Below are 24,789 nucleotides of genomic sequence, written 5' to 3' on the forward strand. Positions count from 1 at the left end.
TGCAAAGAAAAGGAATTCCTTTGTGGTTACCCATACATCTATATGAACATAAGAAATTGCCATGCTGGGTCAGACCAAGGGTCCATCAAGCCCAGTATCCTGTTTCCAGCAGAGGCCAAACCAGGCCACAAGAAACCTAGCAAGTATCCAAACACTAAGAAGATCAAATACTACTGATGCCAGTAATAGCAGAGACCATTCCCTAAGTCAGCTTGATTAATAGCAGTTAATGGACATCTCCAAGAACTTATCCAAACCTTTTTTAAATCCAGCTACACTAACTGCACTAACCACATCATCTGGCAGCAAATTCCAGAGCTTTATTGTGCGTTGAGTGAAATAGTTTTCTCCGATTAGTCTTAAAAGTGCTACTTGCTAACTTCATGGATTGCCTCCTAGTCCTTCTATTATCCGAAAGTGTAAATAACCTATTCATATTTACTCATTCAAGACCTCTCATGATCTTAAAGACCTCTATCATATCCCCCCTCAGCCTTCTCTTCTCCAAGCTGAACAGCCCTAACCTCTATAGCCTTTCCTCATAGGGAAGCTGTTCCATACCTTTTATCATTTTGGTTGCCCTTCTCTGTACCTTCATCGCAACTATATCTTTTTTGAGATGCGGTGACCAGAACTGTACACAGTACTCAAGGTGCAGACTCACCATGGTGTGATATAGAAGCATTATGACATTTTCCGTTTTATTCACCGTTCCCTTCCTAACTATTCCTAACATTGTTTGCTTTTTTGATTGTTGCAGCACACTGAGCCGACAGTTTCAATGTATTCACTATGATGCCTAGATCTTTTTCCTGGGTGGTTGCTCCTAATATGGAACCTAACATTGTTTAACTACTACATAGGTTATTTTTCCCTATTTGCGACACCTTGTACTTGTCCACATTAAATTTCATCTGCCATTTGGATGCTCAATCTTCCAGTCTCTCAAGGTCCTCCTGCAATTTATCACAATTTGCTTGTGATTTAACTACTCTGAATAATTTTGTATCATCTGCAGATTTGATAACCTTGCTTTCCAGATCATTTATAAATATATTGAAAAGCACCGGTCCAAGTACAGATCCCTGAGGCACTCCACTGTTTACCTTTTCCAATGAGAAAGTTGACGTTTAATCCTACTCTGTTTCCTGTCTTTAGCCAGTTTGTAATCCACGAAAGGATATCGCCTCCTATCCCATGACTTTCTAGTTTTCTCAGAAGCCTCTCAGGAGGGACTCTGTCAAACGCCTTCTGAAAATCCAAATACACTACATCTACTGGTTCACCTTTATCCACATGTTTATTAACCCCTTAAAAAAAAAAAAAAAGAAGCATATTTGTGAGGCAAGCGTGTCTATCCAACACTCCATACTCTATGCAGTCAGTCTCCCCCCACCACTAGAGGGGCATTCCCCAGGGATTCAAGTATAGTTACAATTTTGTTAAAGTTATGTTGATATCTATTAGGGGCATAGATTGAGGCCATCTGAATAGGTTTCTCAAAAAGGGAACCACTAATATCTGTATATCTTCCTTGAAGATCAATACTAGTCTGAGAGAACTGAAAAACAATACTGCGATTAAAAACAGTCATTAGCCACACCACATTTCTTGGAAGTCCCTTGTGCTGCAAAAACCTGTGATACCCAAAGTCTCCTTACTTTAGAGTGTTCATGGTCTGACATTTGAGTTTGCTGTAAGAATGCAATCTGACACTTTAAGTGATTCAACTGGGAAAACACTTTCTCATGTTTAACAGGCATACACAACCCTGCCATGTTCCAAATTATGAAATTATGTAACCCACCCATCGTTCATTAGAAAGGACAGATATGAATGAAATAACATCCCAAATAATACAGAGATACGAGCGCTTATGCACCCCTTTTTACCTATTTCCTATATGTTCCAAAATAAATCCAATGCCCAGCATACAGCCTTGTAGTCAAAAGTACCTTTATACCCTCCTCTCCTCCCAAATCCCTTTCCCCTACAATAAACACTCAGTCATTGTCTAACAATAGGCCAGAGGTCAATCAGATGTGCTAGGGTGCTGCTTCCTCACCACCTTCGATTCCCTCAGTATAAAAAATAAATAAAATAAAATATAACACATAGTGAAATAACAACTGAACTGGGTTTGCGAGATCAAAACGCAATATACCTGCCTCCATTGGGCTGCTCTGCTTATTTTAAGAACACTATCTTGGGAGCATGTGATGCCTTTGCTGTATTGATTATACTGGTTACCAGTGAAGCAAAGAATCGGATTTAATGTGTTTTGTTTTAATATTTAAAGTGTTAAGAATGAATGGTCATTCCTATTTAGCAAACCTGCTTGATTATTTCTTCCTGCACAGTCTTCATTCTGCTGGCAACAATTAGCTATTCCTTCTGTGAAAAAGGCATGTTTCTGCAAGATGAGACATCAGACCTTTTCTGTTGCAGGTCCCACATTGTGGAATACGTTAATAGAATCTGTGTGACTGGGCAATCTTGACTTTTGAAAGCAGGTCAAGGCATTTTTCAGGAAGCTTTTGGGGGTCTCTAGTGCTTAGATAACTGTAAAGTACATCAAGCCCAAGTTAATGTTAAGAGCATGTATTATATTACATTGCATTTTGTTTTTATTTTACATTTACGTATTGTAATTCACTTAGCACAACTAGTCTGTTAAAAGTAGAAGATAAGTATATTTAAATAATTTGCAAGGAAGGCTGGCTGGCTATTAGGGGTTTTGATATGTTTTAAACATAAGTGTCTGAGGATACGTTCCGAGATCATGGTTTTAGTTGCCTTGTTTGGCTGTAAAGAAATGTACTCATATTTAAAACAGGTTGAACATAGTGTTTTGCTGAACTGTAACTGAGGCAGGAGGTGAGAATAGTGAGTGCAGCATGAAGAACACATGGTTGTGGTGATATTGCTGAGAGCACGTAAGAGAAATGTGAAAGGATGGTACAAAGAAGGCTGCAAGGACAATAAATGACAGATGTGGATGGGTCATTTGTTTATTTAAAAGAGCATCTCAAATCCAGTTCTTGAGACCTCCTTCAGACACATCTGGTATTCAGGGGAAATTCAAATCTGTAAATCAAACTGACATTTAAATAGAAATGTGCAAATATGTCCTGTTCTTTTTACAGACATAAAAGCTAAATTTGTTCTCAAAACTGGATTTAAGAACCACTGATTAAAAGTTAAATGTCTAATGTTTAAATCATATTGTAAATTGATTTTGGAAAAATTATTTATATTTAGGTTAAGTAATGTAACTCCACAGATAAGATCCAAAGATTTGGAACCTGTAAATAAACTGCATGGGTTGTAGCAGTGGATTTGTAAAATCAGATTTCCAGCCAAGAAGCTAAAATGTTCAAACTCTTGACTAAAGAATTTGCCAGAATGTAGGCTTGCTTCATGCACAGCTTCACCAGAGAGTAAAATACATTAGGCCCACTTCGTAAATTGCAAGCGGCCAGAAATGTGAGAATATTTTCTATCGCTATTATTTTTTTAGGGCAGTCATTGTGGTGGCTGCTGCTCCTTATCCATGGCATTTGGTTTTCACTGTACAGTTACTGCATAAAATAGTTTTACCCATAAGCAGAGAAAAGCAGCCACACACTGATAACCCAAAGGTTCTCCCCCCCCCCCCCCCCCCCCCCCCCCGCTAATGACTTTATTTTATTATTATTTCTAGAGTGAGAGGATGCTGGAGGTTGAATTTTTATTGGCATTTGTAATTCCACACTTTGTGGACTACTTTGGGTTGGACTATGTCTAAGGAAGGTAGTATAAAAATGCAAAATAACATTAAGGCAAAAGGTTAATCTCTCATTTTTGGCCTACAGACATATGCAGAGTGTGCCGGTCTGAAGGAACCCCAGAGAAGCCACTCTACCATCCATGTGTGTGCACTGGCAGTATTAAATTTATTCATCAAGAGTGGTAAGTTTTTGGCAGCAAAACAGGCATAAGTGTGTGTGCTTATGTATATATAGATATGACCACAACTGTATACCGTGTTTCTCCAATAATAAGACAAGTCTTATATTCTTTTTTAGCTCCGAAAAAATGGTTAGGGCTTATTTTCAGGGGATGTCTTATTTATTTTCCATGAACAACAATCACACATTTATTTCCCGTCAATAGCAGGACTGAATCAGCCATGCTGTTCTGGGCTGTCCGTTCAGTCCCGGAAGGCGGCGCTTCACAAAGCCGTAACACAGAGCTTTGCTCTGTGTGGCTGCGCGTGGGTTCCCGCGCTGGAAAAAGCAGATTCTCCTCTGTCTGTTTTTTCCATGCGTAGGAGTGCACGCGGAGCTTCGAATCTCCTCACTTTTGACGGATTTGAAGAACTCAGAAGAAATAAAATAGAAATGGAATCCAGCATAGCACATAAGAAGCCCAGACCATCGGGGTTTAAACCCTGCGCCTGGGGCAAGATTGTCACTTACCGATGGTCATGAGGCCTGCTATGTGTGTCTGGGACCAGACCACATACAAGAAACCTGTAAGTCTTATGGAAAAATGTCTCGTAGGGCCAGATGTCAAAGGGCTGAAAAAAATAGATTAAGATTGGCTAGGGACTCCTATGTCCCTCCGTCTGAGTCCCACTCATCGCCGGGACCGGCAACGCATCATCCAAAGAGGATTCAGAGAGCTGCGTCGATGGGGCCTACCTCCTCAGGCTCGAGTAGAGGTATGGCCGACAGTGCGTCGAGCATGGAGACTGTATTAAAGCCAACCCCCGTGCGCCTTCGACTCAGGCCTCGAAGTCAGTGCACTCTGAACACCGGAGACATAGGTCAGCACAGACGCGGCTTCCAACACCGGTGCAATAATCGATGCTGACTCAACCACCGAAGCCGATGCAAGCTCCGGCACCGATACTGCCATCAACACCGTATCCTTAGCCGGCGCTACAGATGTAGTTACATCAGTTATGTCCGGCGCATTCACAGACGGCGCATATAAAATCGCAAACAAGAAACACACGCCTCTACAGACCAAGCAGTAAGACCTGTGTTATCACAGTACCACAAACACCAGGAAAAGAGTCGACAGTCATCAAAATCTAGGCACAGACTCCATTCCGCTGAAGATTTGCGTGGCTTAAAGCATTCTCAGAAGAGAAAACACTTGGATCTCAACCAAGAATGGAATCACCAAGTCATTCCCTTTCCCAAGACTCGGGATTTGGAGCCACGGTGAACCCCATCGGGTAACAATAGAACACCAATAAAACAAGAGTCCTCTATGGAAGACTAATTACAGGTATCTTCCTTCTTCTCATCTTCCTCCTTGGAAATACTATCAGATATATCAAGTTCACAGAGACACACTAAAAGGAGAGTACATACCGGGATCTCACCAGATGTAAGAGACCCAGTTTATGAACCACCATTTATTTTGTGCACAGCTCTGGATATGGGCCACATGCTGCAAATGCCAGAGGAAGCTAAGGAGACTCTTATATGCAGATTTCAACTCTTGTCAGGGCTTCTTACGTTACAAACCTCTCAAGTTCCTTTACCTCCATGTGGTGTTCCACAGGGCTGTTTGTACATTCACCGAACCCTTCGCCTCAATGTCCTGAGACACCTTTACCAATTGGACCAGGGCCATCAGTACCAACCCCAGAGCAACCGATAACACTGCCACAACAACCTCGGTCAACTCCATCCTCCCCAACATCGTCACAGGATATCTGTCCGATCCAGAGGAAGAGCATCAACAACCATACTCATCGCCAGAAGACCTGGCTTATCCTAAATTTATTGAAAAGGTGGGGACAGCTCTCCACCTACAAATACAAAAAACACCAGACCTGAGATCAGAAATATTAGGTCTTGTCAAAATCTTTGACCTTCCAAATGAACCGACAAGTCTCCCATCACATAAGGCTCTGGACACGGTCAAGGAAAAATCCTGGGAGATTCCTCATAACATTGTCCCAGTATCTAGAAAAATTGATCTTAAATGTAAGATGAAACAGTCCCCCTTTTTACACCACTCCGCAGCTGCCACACCAGTCCATTGTAGTGGAGTCCGCATTGCAAAGAGCTAGGAAGACAAGGTCACATTCAAGTGCCCCACCGGGGGAAAAACCATAAATATCTAGATGATTTTGCGAAGAAGTCTTTTCAGTCTTCAATGCTGGGGGTGCGTATTGGACATCAGATTTATATAGTCCAATACCTCTACGACTATCTACAACAGGTAAAAACCTTTCTGCCAAATTCAACAGAACCTCCGGCGGTTCCACAGCCAATACTGGACATGGAGGGAGGCTTACGCCATCTTCTGAGATCCGTGTATGAATCTTTTGAGATGTCCTCCCGCATCTCTGCTTCCGCAATAGCTGCACGCAGAATTGTGTAGCTGAGGGCAAGTGCCATACGAGAGGAAGTACACGACAAATTGGCAAACCTACCATGTTGTGGAGACAATTTATTTGGTAATCAACTGCAAGACAGTCTCACAATTAAAAGAACAGTCAGTGGCAGTACAATCCTTGGTCAACCCCCTGCCTACTTCCTCCTTCACCAGGTGGTATTATCCTCCACTGCAAAGACAACCTTTCCAAAGACATCAATTTCGCCCATATTCACAGTACAGACCTCAGAACTACCAACAATCAGAGGCAGTAAGCCTCACAGCAACAACCAAGAAGAGGCAGACCTAGGGTCCAACGTACCCAAGGGCAAACGTCTGCAACACCACCAAAGACTCAATTGTCTCTTTGACTCTTCAGGGCCACCTCCTTCGCCTGTAGCTATTGCAGGGAGGATACAATTCTTTACCCAAGCTTGGTTGCAAATCACAACAGACCGATGGATGTTGGACATCATACATCAGGGATACTGTCTGCATTTTTCTTCCAACCTACCCCTCTCTTCCCTACCTTATGTAAAGAATACCACAAAGGATCACCTTCAACTATCATGGGAGATCAATCAATTGCTCGAACAGGCAATACAACAATTACCTCATTCCTCTTGGAACAAGGGGTTTTATTCCCCATATTTCCTCATTCCCAAGAAGACGGAAGGTCTATGTCCCATACTGGACTTACGAGAACTCAACAAATACCTAGTAAAAGAAAAGTTCAAGATGGTGTCCTTGAAGTCCATCTACCCTTTCTCCAGCCAAATGATTGGATGTGCTTCCTAGATCTAAAGGATGCATACACCCACATTCCGATGCATCGAGCATCTGGGTAGTATCTGTGCTTTCGATGCAAGGATCAACATTACCAATACGAAATTTTACCCGTCAGTCTAGGGGCTGCACCCAGAGTTTTCACAAAATGCATGGCAGTGGTGGTGGCCCATCTCAGAAAACAATGTATCCAAATTTTCCCATATCTGACAATTGGCTGATAGTGGCGTCAGATCCACAGATGCTACGATCCCAAGTGCATCAAACCATTCACTGTCTTCAGACCTTAGGCCTGGTGGTCAACTTCCAAAAATCAAACCTCACACCAGCACAGACACTTCAATTTATTGAGGTCCACTTGGTAACCTATCAGAGCAGAGCTTTTCTTCCGAAAGACAGGGCAATCACCCTCAGGCATCTATTGCACAACTTCAAACGTACACAAACCACATCAGCACGTCAAGTTCTGATGCTCCTAGGGCACATGTCTGAGGCCATATACACAGTGCAAAATACTTGTCTTCATATACGAAGACTACAGTGGGGGTTAAAAAGGCAATGGTCACAACACAGTCAACCCTTATCTCACAAGGTGTCTATAACTCCGGACATGTTAACAGATATAAACTGGTGGCTACAAAAGCGAACACTGACCAAGGGAGCGCTTTTTAAGACACTTCCGCACAATGCAGTGTTAACGACAGATGCTTCCCACACAGGTTGGGGAGCTCATCTAGATTAACTCGAAACACAAGGTTGATGGACTCAGAAAGAGAGTTCTTTCCAGATAAACCTCCTGGAACTCCGAGCGATACGGAATGCCTTACGAATGTTCCTACAACACCTGCAGGGCAAGCGAGTCATGGTGTATACTGACAATCAGGTAGCCATGTTCTACATAAACAAGCGAGGAGGGTCAGGTTCCTGGAGCCTTTGTAGAAAGGCGCTCATAATTCTGGACTGGGCAGCGCAACACTCCACCTACAAGCGACATACCTACCAGGAATAGCCAACACCCGGGCAGACTGCCTAAGCAGAATCTTCCATCCACATGAATGGTCCTTGCACCAAGAGGTGGCGGAAGAGATTTTCAAATACTGGGGAACGCTGGCCGTAGACCTATTCTCCACAGAGCAACAAAATGGTACCAAACTTCTGTTCACCTGAGGAACAACCCGTATCGTATGGCGCAAGATGCTTTTCTACTTCTGTGAACAGACAACTTGCTTTATGCTTTCCCACTGATCCTGCTGATCACTCGGAAATTCAAAAATGCATACAAGACAAAGCAAACCTCATACTAATTGCTCCAGCATGGCCCAGAAAACCATGGTACACTTGCCTTCTTTGCCTATCCATAGACGACACAATTCGGTTGGAGAACCGTGATGAACTCCTGTTGCAGGAAGGAAGATCCCTCCTACATCCGATGCACACATCTTTGCATCTGACAGCATGGAGATTGAGCGGTCAGTACTAACAAACAAACATGGGACTATCTCCCTAGGTGCGAGACGTCCTCATGGCAGCCAGAAAAACCATCCACAAGAAGAAATTACTAGTTCAAGTGGAAAAGATAGGCAGTTTGGTGTGCATCTCACCAATTTGATCCACGGCACTGTCCGCCAGAACGCCTTTTGGAATATTTATACTCTATCTACGCGATAGGACTTGCGACAGCATCGATACGAGTCCATTTAAGTGCTGTAGCGGCTTTTCATTCACACCATGAAGGTCACTCCATCGCCACACACCCGATAGTTTCTCGATTCATGACGGGCCTCTCCCACCTGCGGCCCCCCTCTGCAAAACCTCTGGTTCTTTGGGACGTCAATGTAGTCTTGGAGCAACTCATGTTAGCTCCCTTTGAGCCTATGGACACGTCACACGTCAAATACCTCACCTGGAAAGTGGTCTTCTTGGTCGCAATCACATCAGCGTGCAGAGTCTGTGAAATTCAAGCCCTGGTGCACTAGAGTCCATATCTGCAATTCTTTCATGACAAGGTTGTGCTTCGCACACATCCATCTTTCCTACCAAAAGTAATTACCGCCTTTCATCTTAATCAGTCTATCGAGTTGCCAACATTCTGTCCAAAACCACATCAAAACGACAGGGAGAAGTTACTCCACACATTGGATTGCAAGAGGGCCTTGGTGTACTACAAGTACAGAACTCAGTCGGACACTCTACCTTCCCAGCTCTTCCTCGCCTTTAATCCTAATTTTCCGGGCTTACCGGTAGCCAAGAGAGCTATATCCAGCTGGATTGTACAATGCATAAAATTCTGTTATGACAAGAGAGGCCTCCCTCTAGCTTCGTCTCCACACGCACATCAAGCCAGAGCAGTATCGGCATCCATCGCCCATTTACAACACGTTCCACCCATTGAAATATGCAAGGTGGCAACCTGGTCATCTCTGCATACCTTCACATTGCACTATTGCATAGCACAACAGATGGCAGGGTATGCCAGTGTAGGCAGAGCCATACTCAATACCTTTAAGAAGTGCATACTAAGGCGCTCTGCCCACGGTCACGCTTGTCGTAGAAGACTGACATACACAAACGCCTGACTATAGTTTGGGACTCCCAGAACAGCATGGCTGATTTCAGCCCTGCTATCGACGGGAAAAGCAAGTTTGCTTACCATAAACAGTGTTTCCGTAGATAGGTTGAATCAGCCATACTGACCCACCCACCTCCCTGGACTTTGAACCACATACGTTCATCTGCTGCTATGTTACAGAGGAGAGTCTGCTTTTTCCAGCGAGGGAACCCACGCTCAGCCGCACAGAGCAAAGCTCTGTTACAGCTTTGTGAAACTCCGCCTCCCGGGCCTGAAAGGACAGCCCAGAACAGCATGGCTGATTCATCCTGCTATCTACGGAAACACTATTTACGGTAAGCAAACTTGTTTTCTTGAACAAAAATCAACATTTATTCAAAATAACCATGTCATCAAATTCTGAAACATCATAACTCTCCAAACCCTGAATTCCATCATGAATTTCTATTTCCTTTTTCCATGTACAACAGTCTACATTAACCGGTATTCATGAACAAAAATCAACATTTATTCAAACAGTCATGTAGACATCATAACTCTCCAAACCCTGTATTCCAGAGTGAATTTCTTGTGATTCTATATTCTTTAGAATCATTGGCCCCAATTTCTCATTTCTAGCAATAGCGCTTTCCTTAAATGAGCACCTCTTGTCCATGTAGCCTGATTTTAGCGCATTGGCAATGCAACTGTCAGTGACTTTCTCCCATGAATTCTTCACCCAAGTCACAGTCTCCTGCAGTTTAGGCTTCACAAAGTTTCCACGCTGATTTCTCTCCATTCTATTTTCAGTGTACTCATTCATTTCCACACGCAAATGGTCCTTAAATGGTTTGTTTGTTGCAATATCAAGAGTCTGGAGATAGGCTGTCATTCCTGCAGGAATCATTATTTGATCTATTTTTCTCTTATGAAGAAAGTTCTTCATGTCTTTAGCACAGTTTGTACTATCTGAATCCCAGACTAGTAGGCCTCTTTTGCCACCTTGCAAAACAAGCGGCACCATTAAATCGACCCACTTTCTTATAACTGCCTGTGTGCACCAGGCTTTTTCGGATTCAAGAATATAAATGCCTGAAACATGTTCAGTCTTATCCTTCTTGCCCTTGTTAATGATTAGAGGTGGGGCTTTAGTTACATCGAGACGAATTGCCAAAATACAGGTAACACGTGCACTTTCATAAGCAGTGGAAGGAACGTAGACTGAGGAGGCACCCCGGTGATCAGTTGTAGTTTGTGATCCTTGGCCCATAAACACTGCAGTTTCATCCATAGCAATCGTGCTGGAAAGTTGGTATTGAGAAAAGTCAATGGCATCAACAAAAGATTTGAATGCACGTGCACGATTAATAACTTCTGCATCATCCAGCTTAAACAATGTTGTGGATCTTCTTAGAGACAGTAGACATCACTGAAGGAAGCCATCTAGCCAGTGATGTGATGCTTTGAAATCTTCTGGGAATGTGTCTAATTGTGGCGCCATTACAAGAGCAAATTCTTGAATATCAGCCTTGCGCACAACCAAAGCGTTTGCTCTGTTAGCAATCCATTCACAGATATCATGTCTTCCAGCTCAGGAAATAATGGATGCTGGCCTGATCCACACTTGTGCTGCTTAGCATTTCCCTTGCACACCTGTTGACTGAGGTTATCATACTCTGCTCGCCATTTTCTGACCATTCGAATATCCAACATCTTCTCTTTTGCAGAAAGCAGTAAGATTTTCAATTTCATGTAATCCATAGTATAGCTCTTTCTTCTTGAAGTCATGTTGTCGGGGGGGGGGGGGGGGGCAAAATGTACCGGTGGTACCAGTACTGGTAGTACAGTATACTGCAGTGGCATAACAAGAACCTTAATACCGGTACTACAGTTTAATGTATCCAATACAGCATTCTCTCCTGCCCAAAACACAACCCAACTTTCCCAGCTCCTTGCACTGCTACCGTACCGTAAATGTCCTCTCCTCACATTGCAGTCAAGCCCCACACAGTCAGCCAGGAGCAGTACAGTACCATCAGCAGCAGAGATTGGTGAATTAGGGCAAGGCTAAGCCCACCTTCTCTTTCATTCACCAATCAGATTCAATTTTCAGCGAACCTTTTGGTTTAGCCTTTATCTGCCCACCGTGGGAAACTTTGTTTTCCCGTGGTTTGGGCCGATTTTATTTCGTGTGAAATCCCCTGGTGGTCCCGGGAGCGATCTCCCGTTCTCGGGCCGTTGGCTGCCAGCAATTAAAATGGCACCGATGGCCCTTTCCATCCATAGAGATCGCTCCCGGGACCCTGCTGGACCACCAGGGAATTTTGGCAAGTTTTTTTGGGGGGGGGGGGAGTCGGAAGGGAGGTGTCGCAAGGAATTAAATTTGATGGGTTGGGGTGGGGTTTTTTTTTTTTTTTTTTTTTTACAACCCTCTGTCTGCTGCCCCCCCCCCCCCCCCAAGGGACTTTCAGTAAGTCTTGGGGTGGAACCGCTCATCCTCTTAAAAGCTAGGACTTATTTTTCAAGCCCTACTCCAAAAATCCTGAAAATCAAGCTAGGGCTTAATTTAAGGTACTCCTGGGGGAATTCAACGCAAAAAAACCTGAAAATTCGCTCGCTCCCCTGCTCGCTCACCTCCCCTGCTTTCTCACACCCTTCTGCTCTGTCACCCTCCTCTCATATAGGCTCCCTCTCTGAAACCCACACTCAAACATCCCCCCCACTCCTCCTCTTACCAGCCAAGTTGTCTTTCACCCTCTCTCACACACACATTCTCTCACCGGCATCCCCCCCACCCACCTTCTTACCTCCCATGCTCTCTCACACCCTCCTGCTCTCTCACTCTCTCCACCCTCCTCTTACCAACCATGCTCTGTTGCCCTCCCCTCTCTCTCACACACACATTCTCTCTCACCGGCATGCCGCGTGTTGCACTCAGTTTGCAGCGAAGATGAAGACCCGGCATGACGTTCGCAGCGAAAAGGGAAGGCCCCTGTGTGCCATGAATGGCGTGCCGGGCCTTCAACTTCGCTGCGAACGGAGCTTTCCTATCATGTAGCAGATGGACTCAGGACCAATGGGTATAGTGTACTGATAGCAGTTGGAGACGGATCAGATTTCAATCTGATGTCAGCCCCTAGTTACATATACCCCTGCAGGAAGTGCAGCTCTTCAGTATTTTCCGTCTCTATAGCAGTTAGGGACTATCTGCACGCTCTCACAGCGTTAGAACAAATTCAACAAAGAAAATCCAAACTCGGAAGAAAACCTACCTCTGAAGACAAGCCCCGCTCTCCTGCGGTGATACCCTCTGGTCCCTCCCCCAGTTGAGAATTCCCGAGGTGATTTCTGTGGTCCCTCGGAGGTGAGCCTCGGTCCGGCGGCTGAATCGCAGCGAGGACCTAGCCCCCAATCTCGGGCGTGGCTGAGAGGAGCGGGTGCACCCTCGAGCGCTGCGGTGAAGGTATTTGCCCTCTCCCCCCGCAGCCGGAGACCGCCCGGAATGAAACCGGGAAGCGTCGAAGACAAGGTAAGGTAGAAATCTTCAGCATAGACTCCGGTCTCAGAGGTTCGAGGAGTCGCACAGGTCGCCAGCCGTGACCAGTGCCGCCGGGTTGATATGCCCTAGCAGGGCCAGGCCCTGGTTAGTTCCAAGGGTCCTCCCACTTGGAGACCCTCCGAGGTGGTCGCCATATTGCCTACGTGGTCACCATCGCCATATTGGCCCTATTCGCCGCTCTGTCCGCCGTCTCAATCCGGGCACACAAGGGCCATGTGCGCATAAAATATACGCACATCGCGCGCCTAGCGGGCTGAGCGCACACCGGCGACTTGGGCGCACACCTACATGCACAAACCCGCACGCACATCTTAGACGCGCTGGAGCGTATAAGGATTTACGCACCTATAGCCATGGCACCACTGGAAACGGAGCTCAAGGCCTCTGCCCAGCATGCCATATCAGAGTTGCACAAAGCGAAGAGGCCAACGCCCTGTGCGCTCAGTGCGAGGAGGCCCTGGGAGATCCAGTCCAGGGCCAGTCCCACCCAGGGCCGAGTACTTAGCCCCTCAGTGAGTACCCCGGACCTAGCAAATTCCAGTGGGACACCCCCTCAGATGGGGACCTCCAGGATTCAACGCCTCTTAGCTTGGACCCAGCGTCTATCTCATGGGTGGAATTCTTCAAAGGGCTACACACCTTCGTCCACATGGAGACGGAGCCTCTGGCTAAACAGCCACAGCCTCCACCAGAAGACCTTTATCCCTCAGGCCACGCTAGGCCTAGACAAATGTTTCCACTGCCCAGAAGCTCCACCTATGGGGACACAGACAACTGAAGAGGAAGCAGAGCCCCTAGAAGAGGGTGAACTCCTCCCGGGGTCAGAGCCTCACCGAACCATGAGACGCTTCTTCACCAAGGTCGAGCTCCCAGACCTGGTCACCCACAGCCTGAAGGAGCTCACTATCCCGGGCGCAAGTGCTTCGGGGGAGCCTAAGATGAATCCCCTGCTAGAGGGTCTCCTCCAGACCTTTCGTCATTTCCCTCTTACAAGCCGTCCAGCAGCTAATTGACCTGGAATGGAGTGCTCCAGAGTCCACATTCAAAGGGGGACGAGCTATGGCAGCCATGTACCCCCTGGACCCAGCGGCCAAAGACCTTCTGACATGCCCAAAAGTGGATGCCATGGTCTGCACGGTCTCGAAGCGCACTACTATCCCAGTGGAGGGAGGAGCAGCACTCAAAGATGCTCATGACCGGCGTCTGGAATCCATCCTTAAACAGTCCTTTGACATCGCCGCTATGTCTCTACAAATAGTGGCCTGCTGCACCGTAGTGACATGTGCCTGCCTATCTCGGACCAGGAGCAAACACCCCTGGAGAGGCCATGGAACCAGCAGTATCATTCCTTGCGGACGCTGCCTCCGATCTGGTGCACACAGCGGCCAGAGGAGTGTCGTCAGCTGTGGTTGCCAGGAGACAATTCTGGCTCCGAAGCTAGTCGGCTGACGCATCTTCCAAAACGCGTCTCACAAGGATGCCCTTCAAAGGATCCATTCTGTTCGGCAGCAAACTAGAGAAACTGGCCAACAGATGGGGCGAGTCCCCATTGCCGCGCCTACCGGAGGACAGGAATAAGAGAAACCAGCGACCCTTCCCCTGGGCCTCCAGGAGCAGAGGTTCACAACGCTTCAATCTATACAGAAGCAACTATCAAGCACCCTGCCCTTATGGGCAGGAACCAGTCCTTTCGGAACAAGCACAACAAGAGGGGAACCAGCTCGGGTCCAGGCCCCAGCTGCACCCCACAATGAGATTTAGCTGACCCGTCCAAGGGAAGAAGTCACAGGGGGCAGACTAGCCCTATTCTACCACAGATGGGTAGAGATAACTTCGGACAAGTGGGTCCTAGCCATCATTCGAGAGGGGTACTACCTGGATTTCCTACGAACCCCTTCGGACAAGATCGTGGAATCCCCCTGCCACGACCTATCCAAGAGGGTGGCAGTGGAAGCTACACTGACCAGACTACTGGCTCTCGAGGCCATAACCCCAGTGCCTCCACAAGAAATAAATACTGGGCATTATTCCATTTATTTTATCGTCCCCAAGAAAGAGGGGACGTTCAGGCCCATCCTGGACCTCAAGTCGGTCAACCGCCACCTGAGGATTCCCCGCTTCTGCATGGAAACCCTATGCTCCGTAATAAGGGCGATTCAACCGGGAGAGTTCCTCACATCCTTGGATCTTTCGGAGGCCTACCTTCACATCCCAATTCATCAGGAACATTAGCGCTTCTTACGCTTCAAAATCCTGGACCGTCACTACCCGTTCCGGGCACTACCCTTTGGGCTAGCCACAGCACCCCGGACGTTCACCAAGATCATAGTGGCGGCAACACTGAGGAAGGAAGGAATCCTCGTACACCTTTACCTAGACGATTGGCTGATCAGGGCGAAATCCCCAGAGGAAAGCCACCAAGCAACCAACAGTCAAAACTACTGGAGAGCCTCAGATGGGTGGTCAACACAAACAAAAGTTGTTTGCAGCCCACACAGTCACTAGAATATCTAGGAGTCCGATTCGACACCAAAGAAGACTAGGTCAGCCTGACTCCCACAAGGAGATCAAAACTGAGGAACAGATTACAAATCCTGCTGAGCGAACCTCGCCCCACAGCATGGGATTAGTTACAAGTCCCTCGGTCTGATGGTATCCACACTGGAAGTAGTGCCATGGGCGTGAGCTCACATGAGATCCCTGCAGCGCTCACTTCTATCGCAATGGAATCCACTGTCTTAGAACTATGCCGTTCGTCTGTCACTCCCGGGCAGGGTCCGGACCCCAGTTACGTTGGTGGCTGCAGGGCTGCCACCTGAACCAGGGGGCAAGGCTATCTTGACCAACTTGGACCCTGCCCACCACAGACGCCAGCCTACGAGGATGGGGAGCACACTGCGAGGAGTTTAACCGCCCAAGGGCAGTGGAACACATAAGAGTCGGGATCGAACATCAACCGCCTAGAAGTGCAGGCGGTCAGACTAGCCTGCCTGCGATTCGATCACAGACTCCGAGACAAAGCGGTCAGAGTAATGTCGGACAATGCCACGACAGTGGCCTACATCAACCGTAAGGGGGGAACCAGAAGCCAACAGGTGTCTGTGGAAATCGACCCTCTAATGTCGGGGGCGGAAGTAAACCTCCAGGAGATCTCAGCCGTCCACGTCGCCGGGAAAGACAACATCACGGCAGACTGCCTCAGCAGAGAAAGTCTAGACCCAGGAGAATGGAAGCTGTTGCCCGCAGCGTTCCAAATGATAGTGAACCGGTGGGGGACACCAGACATAGACCTTCTGGCAAACCGGTCCAATGCCCAAGTACCCAGGTACTTCAGCTGCAGGCGGGAACCTCAGTCCCAGGGGATCGATGCCCTGGTACAGACCTGGCCACAGGGGACCCTGTTATACGCCTTTCCGCCGTGGCCCCTATTGGGCGCAATCATCCACAAGATACAGCTACACAGGGGACTAGTATTTCTAGTGGCCCCGGACTGGCCAAGAAGACCGTGGTACACAGACATGAGAAGACTACTAGCAGGGACCCCCCCCTGCCACTACCTCCACACAGAGACCTGCTTCAACAAGGACCGATCCTCCACGAGGATCCAGCTCAATTCTCTTACGGCCTGGCCATTGAGAGGGCTCGCCTGAGAGAGTGGATACTCAGGGGCTGTAATCGACGCCCTACTCCGAGCACGCAAGTTCTTCACATCTTTAACGTACATAAGGATTTGGCGAATATTTGAAGCCTGGTGCGAAGACCATGACATCATATCACGATCAATTAAAGTTCCCGAGATCTTGGAATTCCTGCAGAACGGGCTACAGAAGGGGGGTCTGTCCCTCAACTCCATCAAGGTACAGGTAGCCACACTGTCATGCTACTGATCCAAGAGCGAGGGCGACAGCATAGCTTCTCACCCGGACATGTCACGCTTCCTGAAAGGCATCAAGCACATCCGCCCACCACTAAAGTGGCCAGTACCTCTTTGGAATCTCCACCTGGTCCTGGTTTTCCTAGCAGGAACCTCTTTCAGGCCCCTCTGAGGGCTGTCCCTCCACCTGTTAACGTTAAAGACAGCATTCCTGCTGGCAGTGTGTTCAGCCCGCGCATTTCGGAACTACAAGCACTGTCCTGCCATGAGCTGTTCCTCAGGCTCACCCCGGGAACCATCCAGCTACGCACTGTCCCTTTGTTCCTTCCCAAAGTGGTGTGTCACTTCCATCTTAACCAAACCATCTCGCTACCATCGCCAGATGAGTCTAATTCGGAAGAAGCTCGCAGTCTACGCCACCTCAACATTGGCAGACTCCTATCCAGATACCTGGAAACGTCGGAACCCGTACAATAGATGGACCATCTGTTCGTGCTCCACAGCGGGAAGAGATAAGGGGAAGTGGCCTCGTGGGCAACCATAGCCCACTGGATCAAGGAAGTCATCAAGGCGGCCTACGTAGAAGCAGGCAAGCCACCGCCTCTACAGATCAAGACCCATTCTACTAGAGCCCAGGCAGTATCCTGGGCAGAAACCAGAATGCTGTCACCCACTGAGATTTGCAGGGTGGCGACATGGTCCTCCATCCACACCTTCTCCAGATTCTACCGCCTGGATGTTCAGGCTCGGGAGGACACGGCATTTGCAAGGGCAGTACTAAGTGGGTCACAGGCAGCCTCCCACCCGGTTCGGGAGTAGCTTTTATACATCCCATTGGTCCTGAGTCCATCTGCTACACGATAAGAAATGGAGAAATTACTTACCTGATAATTTCGTTTTCCTTAGCGTAGACAGATGGACTCAGCATCCCACCCTTGGCTGCCGATACTTATGGAATTTCGAATGATACAAGGGTAAGCCATGCTTTCCTTCACTTTGCACACCCATCCTACCAGATGTCGACGCCTTCCGGTTGAGGGCACTGGCAGTCTCCAGCTATAGCCAATTCAACCAGATCAAGTTAATCAAGTTATAAGTTTAACCAAGTTATGAAGTTATTCAAGTTAATCAAATTAGTCAGTCACACATATATCCACAATGCTTTTCGAGGAGAATACTGAAGAGCTGCACTTCCTGCAGGGGTATATGTACTAGGGGCTGACGTCAGATTGAAATCTGATCCGTCTCCAACTGCTATCAGGAGTACACTATACCCATTGGTCCTGAGTCCATCTGTCTACACTAAGGAAAACGAAATTATCAGGTAAGTAATTTCTCCAGTGTGCCGCGGGACGCGCTCCGTTCGTGGCATGCCGGGGTCTCCTCTGCTATTTTTTGTGCAGAATTTGGCAATTCTGCACAATGGGGTGGGGGGGGGGGAATTCTGTGCAGATTCTGTGTTCCACAGTAGTGCACAATTCCCCCAGGAGTATTTTCAGGGTAGGGTTTATTAGGGGAGAAACACGGTATCTGTGCCTCCACACAATCCTGTCCCGGAGGGCTACAGCGAATACTTTCGATTTCATGTCTTTGGTTTTGCTCTGACATGCACTGTGAATTGTGGTACCTTATATAGACAGGTGTGAGCCTTTCCATATCATATCCATTCAATTAAATTTACCACAGGTGTCTAGACTCCAGTCAAGTTGGAGATACATCTCAAGGATGATCAAGTCAAACAGGATGCACTTGAGTTCTACTTTGAATGTCATAGCAGAGTTTGAATACTTATGTAAATGTGATATTTCAGTTTTTTTTTATTTGAAGAAATTTCTACAAACCTGATTTCACTTTGTCATTATGGGGTATTGTGTTTAGACTGAGGAGGGAAAAATGCATATTATCCATTTTAGAATAAGGCTGTAACTAATAAAATGTGGAAAAAGAGAATGGTCTGAATACGTTTTGAATGCACAGTATATTATCTCATCCTCTGGTATCTGAAAGTTTTATGGCAAATTAAATCTTCGGTGTAGAAACCATCTGTGCCTCGGAATTTGAATGTTTTCTATCTCAATTAATGAAGCCACTAGACTCGGTTTCTCAAGTTTTTAACATGGAATGTAGGATTTCTTGTAAGAATTAACATTAGCTAGAAGAGTCGGTGAACTTGACGAATATGAAACATACTGAATATAGGAAAAACTGAAATCTATTTGGATAGAAAAACTTGCATTGACAAGTTACCGACCATAACTCTCATAGATAATAACATCAACCTCGAAATCGGAAACAATACATGAGACTTAGGAGTCACCATGGACTCTGAACTTAATTTCAAAAAGCACAAATCTAATAAGTTAAAAGAAGGCTATTACAAATTACACACACTAAAAAGACTTAAAACCACTACTGGACCAAAATAACTTTAGAATTGTACTTCAAACTCTACTTTTTTCAAATATGGACTACTGTAATGCTTTACTTAGGCCTCCCACAATCCACTATCCATCCACTACAAGTCCTTCAAAATGCAGCAGCCAGGATTTTAACCAATACTAAGAAATATGATCATATCACCCCCGTACTGTTTTCCTTACATTGGCTCCCAATCATCTACCGGATTGAGTATGAAGTGTTATGTATTATACACAAAATCTATGGAGAAGCATTAGAATGGTTTAATGCAGCCATCAGACTACATGTACCACAAAGACGACTAAGATCTAGTAATAAAGCGCTGTTATCGATTCCTTCAGTACAATCAGCCCATCTCTCACAGGTCAGAGAGAGAGCAATCTCCCTAGCTGGACCAAACATCTGGAATACACTAACTGAAAAGTAAAACTCCAGCAAAATTTGAAATCGTTCAAGGAGTTAAAACTTGGTTATTTTGCAAGGCCTTTGAAGGAGAAACTCTATTATTTAAATTCTTTTCTATACCGTCGCTAAGTTACATACCATCGCAACAGTTTACATGTAAGCACATAAATTAATGTAGGTGAATGCGTACTATAGTACATTCTAACAGGTGCCACAAAAGGTTGTTATAATAAATCGTTAGACAATCAATTGTTTAGTGAAGTAGGTCATGACCAAGTGTACCTGTTAGGTACGGTTCACGTGTAAAAATCATATTTATAGTGTTTACAATTACGTTTATTGTGAGGTAGAATTTATAGATTATTAAAATGCACATTCTTAGAATAGTGCTGTGTGCTGGTGTTCTTCTGCCTATTCCTGTATTTTCATTCTCCAGTCTCTTTATAAAATGCTGATAAGGCAAAATCAAGTTTTAAATTTAATGATTTTGTTTTACTGTTTGTATCTTACTATGATTGTGATTTATTTTTATTGATTTTATTTCTTTTGTTTTGTTTTATCTTGATAACTGTTTTATTGATTAAGATTGTATTGTGTGTTATTCATTTAACTTTTTAAATAATTATTTATATAAACCGTGATGATGGTATACTCTAAATGAAGGTCTATAAAACTTATAAATAAATAAACTTCCACCATTAGTTCATTATCCACCATATATGCAGTTTTTCCAGAACAGGGTAGTAATGCCTACTCTTCCTGAAGCCACATGCATATGAAGGTAAGAGACCCCTTCATACACTAGACTGTAAAAGGGCCTTGGCCTACTACAAGAGAAGAACTCTGCCATAGTGTTAGGCTTCTCAACTTTTCATATCTTACAATCCTAACAGATTGGACATAGCAGTTACAAGCGTACATTGTCTGATTGGTACTAGACTGCATTCAACATTGTTACACATCAGCAGGGTTACAATTTAGACTCTATCAAAGCTCATGAAGGTTAGAGGTATGGTCTTCTCTGTTGCTCACCTATGAGTGGTACCTTTCAAAGGGGCTGATGTAATAAGACCTGTGCTGTTTTTCTGTGCGTATTTGTTTTGTGTACACGGCAAAACCTAGCAGCCCCAAAGGATGTAATAAAGGAAGGGTATGCAAAAGACACCCAGAAAATCTACAGGTGCTTAAGACCCTATGTAGAAACCTATGCATAAAACCTGCATTAATTATTGGCAGCTTCAGGAATCAATGCACGTCGCTGGGCCTGGCTAAAAGCCTCTGACCTCAGGCCTGAGGTACAAGAGAAACTAGTGGATTTGCCCTGCGTAGGTGACAATCTCTTTGGGTCGAAGGTCCAGGATGCAGTGGCCCAACTAAAAACAGAGACATTACGCCAACTGTCAGTTCTGCAAGACTCTTCCTCCACAATGTCTCGCCGTCCACCAAGGAAAGACACCAGAAAACCTTTCTACAGGCAGAGACTGTATTATCCACCGGCATCCAGGGGTAGATCTTCTCGTCCACAGCAAAAATCTCAGCCCAGACAGCCTAGAACCACTAGGCCTCAACCGCCACCGCAGACGAGACCGCCTGCAGGTTTTTGAGGCCACCACCAGAGAGCAAAGCCATCTCCACAATCCCAAACCAAACCTGCCAGTAGGAGGCAGAGTTTTTCCTCCTTCTACAATCATTGGTTACAGATAACAGACCAATGGGTACTCTCAATATCACGAGGTTACCAACTCAATTTCCTCTCAACTCCAAAAATCACATAATTCATCTACAAGCAGAATTATCCACCCTTCTGAGAGCCAGAGCTGTAGAACCAGTGCCCCGGACTCAGCAGGGCAGAAGATTCTACTCCCGTTATTTCCTCATTCCAAAGAAAACCAGAGGCCTATGTCCCATCCTAGACCTCAGAAATATAAACAGATTTCTAAAGAAAGAAAAGTTCAGGATGGTTTCTCTAGGCACCATGCTTCCCCTTCTTCAAACAGGAGATTGTCTTTGTTCTTTGGATCTACAAGACACTTATGCTCACATTCCAATATTCCCCCCTCATCGCAAGTATCTGTGTTTCCTGGTGGGTCATCAACATTTCCAGTACAGAGTACTACCATTCGGACTTGCCTCAGCTCCCAGAGTATTCACAGATTGGACATGTCCATGTTTTCCCCTATCTAGACAACTGGCTCATCAGAAGTCAATCTCAACGAGGAGCTTTGGCTTCTCTCAGCCGAACAATTATTCTACTTCACTTGATGGGGTTTCTCATCAATTATCAAAAGTCCCATCTCATTCCGTCTCGCCTGCTTCAATTCATCGGAGCAGAATTGAACACCATCCTTTATTTATTTTTAATTTTTATATACCGACATTCTTACATCCAATGTAAATCATACCGGTTTACATTAAACAGAATAGCAGGAAATAAATTTCCATAGTCTAATACAATGAACATTTCTAATTAACAAGCGAAAAGAAAAGGTAAAAAAATTTCAAGAGTTCTTCTACCCGAGGATCGGGCAGACACACTCTCCCTATTGGCAAACTCACTACACTCGCAGAAACAAGCAACAGCTAATCAGTTTCTGACCTTACTAGGTAACATGGCCTCCACAGTTCATGTCACTCTTATGGCAAGACTAGCCATGAGAATAACCCAATGGACATTACAGTCACAATGGATCCAAGCCATTCAACCACTGTCTTCTCCAATACAAGTAACCCACCAACTACGTTCTTCTCTCCTTTTGGTGGATCAACAGAGACAACTTGTGCAAGGGCCTACCCTTCCAACAACCAGTCCCACAGATAATTTTAACTACAGATGCATCCACCTTAGGTTGGGGAACTCACATAGACAATCTCCAAATACAGGGTACTTGGACAAAACTCGAAGCAACATTTCAAATCAATTTCCTGGAACTTCGAGCTATACGTTATGCTCTGCATGCGTTCAAGGACTGCCTTTCACACAAGAGTGTTCTGATTCAAACGGACAATACAGTAGCCATGTAGTACCTGAACAAACAGGGAGGTACAGGCTTGTATCTCCTTTGTCAAGAAGCTGCACAAATTTGGGGCTGGGCCCTGACACATTCCATATTTCTCTGGGCCACTTCTCTAGCGGGCATCCACAACATAGTTGCAGATCGCCTTAGTCGTCAGTTCCAACCACACGAGTGGTCCCTGGATCCCTTAGTAGCAACCAGGATATTTCAACGTTGGGGACAACCAACAATAGACCTCTTTGCAACACACCTGAATCACAAAGTGGACAGATTCTGCTCTCTGCACAGGCAGAAACATCAGCCAGCCAAGGACGCCTTTGCTCGCCCTTGGAACTCAGGCCTTCTATACTCCTATCCTCCGATACCGCTCATAATCCAAACTCTAGTGAAGCTACAACAGGACAAAGGATCCATGATACTCATAGCCCCGTATTGGCCTCAACAAGTCTGGTTTCCCATACTTCTAGACCTCTCGATCAGAGAACCAATTCGCCTGGGTGTAGCTCCCAATCTCATTACTCAGGATCAGGGCAGGTTGCGCCATCTCAACCTTCAAGCCCTATCTCTGACAGCATGGATGTTGAAAGCTTGATCTTACAACCACTCAATCTTTCTACTAATGACTCAAATGCTTATAGCTTCACGTAAACCTTCCACACGAAAAAAACTATTCTTCGAAATGGAAAAGATTTACTTTGTGGTGCATGCAAAGGAACATTGATCCTGTCTCCTGCCCCACACCTTCTCTGTTAGACTACTTATGCCATCTTTCAGACTCTGGTCTCCAGACCTCATCTGTACGAGTACATTTAAGTGCAATCTCGGCTTACTATAAAAAGATAGGAGATGCTCCAATATCCATACAACCTCTTGTCAGTAGATTTATGAGAGGTTTAACTCACCTTAAACCACCAATATGGACACAGGTCACAGAATGGGATCTGAATCTGGTCGTAAAGCTCATGCGTTCTCCTTTTGAACCCATGAATTCCTGTGATTTTAAATTTCTCACATGGAAGTCTATCTTCTTCATAGCCATTACATCGGCTAGAAGGATTAGTGAGTTACAAGCACTTGTCACCCTATACAAAATTCCTACATGACAGTGGTTCTCCGGACACACCCAAAATTCCTCCCTAAGGTAGTTACGGAATTCCACTTAAACCAATCCATAATTTTGCCCACGTTCTTCCCAAGGCCTCACTCTCACCAAGGTGAAAGTCTTACATACCTTGGACTGTAAACGTATGCTAGCATATTACTTAGACCGCACTGCAGTCCACAGGAAATCCACTCAGCTCTTTGTATCTCTTGATCCAAACAAACCGGGTAATCCAGTGGGAAAACATACTCTCTCCAACTGGCTAGCAGATTGCATAGAATTCTGTTATGAAAAAGCAGGCCTTCCTCTCCAAGGACAAGTAAAGGTGCATTCAGTAAGAGTAATGTCAACCTCAGTAGCACACTATCGTTCAGTGCCAATTCTTGACATATGTAAAGCGGCAACATGGAGTTCTCTTCACACCTTTGCAGCTCATTACTGTTTGGACAAAGAAGGATGACAAGATTCAACCTATGGACAATCTGTCTTAAAGAACTTGTTTCCAGTATAATCCCAACTCCTTCTACATCCAACCTGCTGTGATCTCCAGCTGCCTCATTTTCACCAACAATACTTCAGTGTTCCTTCACTACAAAATGACTCAGCCTCTAGCTTGCTAATCACCCATATGTGAGGACTAGCAAAATTGCTTACCTTGTAATAGGTGTTATCCCAGGACAGCAGGATGTAGTCCTCATGAAA

The 24,789-nt window shown here is 45.6% G+C and overlaps 1 protein-coding gene across 1 annotated transcript in view; it reads left to right on the plus strand.

Annotated features, from left to right (window-relative positions):
• Positions 1 to 24,789, plus strand: part of MARCH6 (membrane associated ring-CH-type finger 6) — a 305,795-nt gene that overhangs the window by 22,979 nt on the left and 258,027 nt on the right. The window contains exon 2 of the mRNA XM_029590037.1: positions 3,855 to 3,951. Coding sequence (XP_029445897.1) covers positions 3,855 to 3,951 — 97 coding nt within the window. The remainder of the gene's footprint in view (positions 1 to 3,854; positions 3,952 to 24,789) is intronic.

This window comes from Rhinatrema bivittatum, chromosome 2 (assembly GCF_901001135.1).
Source record: "Rhinatrema bivittatum chromosome 2, aRhiBiv1.1, whole genome shotgun sequence".
NCBI lineage: Eukaryota > Metazoa > Chordata > Amphibia > Gymnophiona > Rhinatrematidae > Rhinatrema > Rhinatrema bivittatum.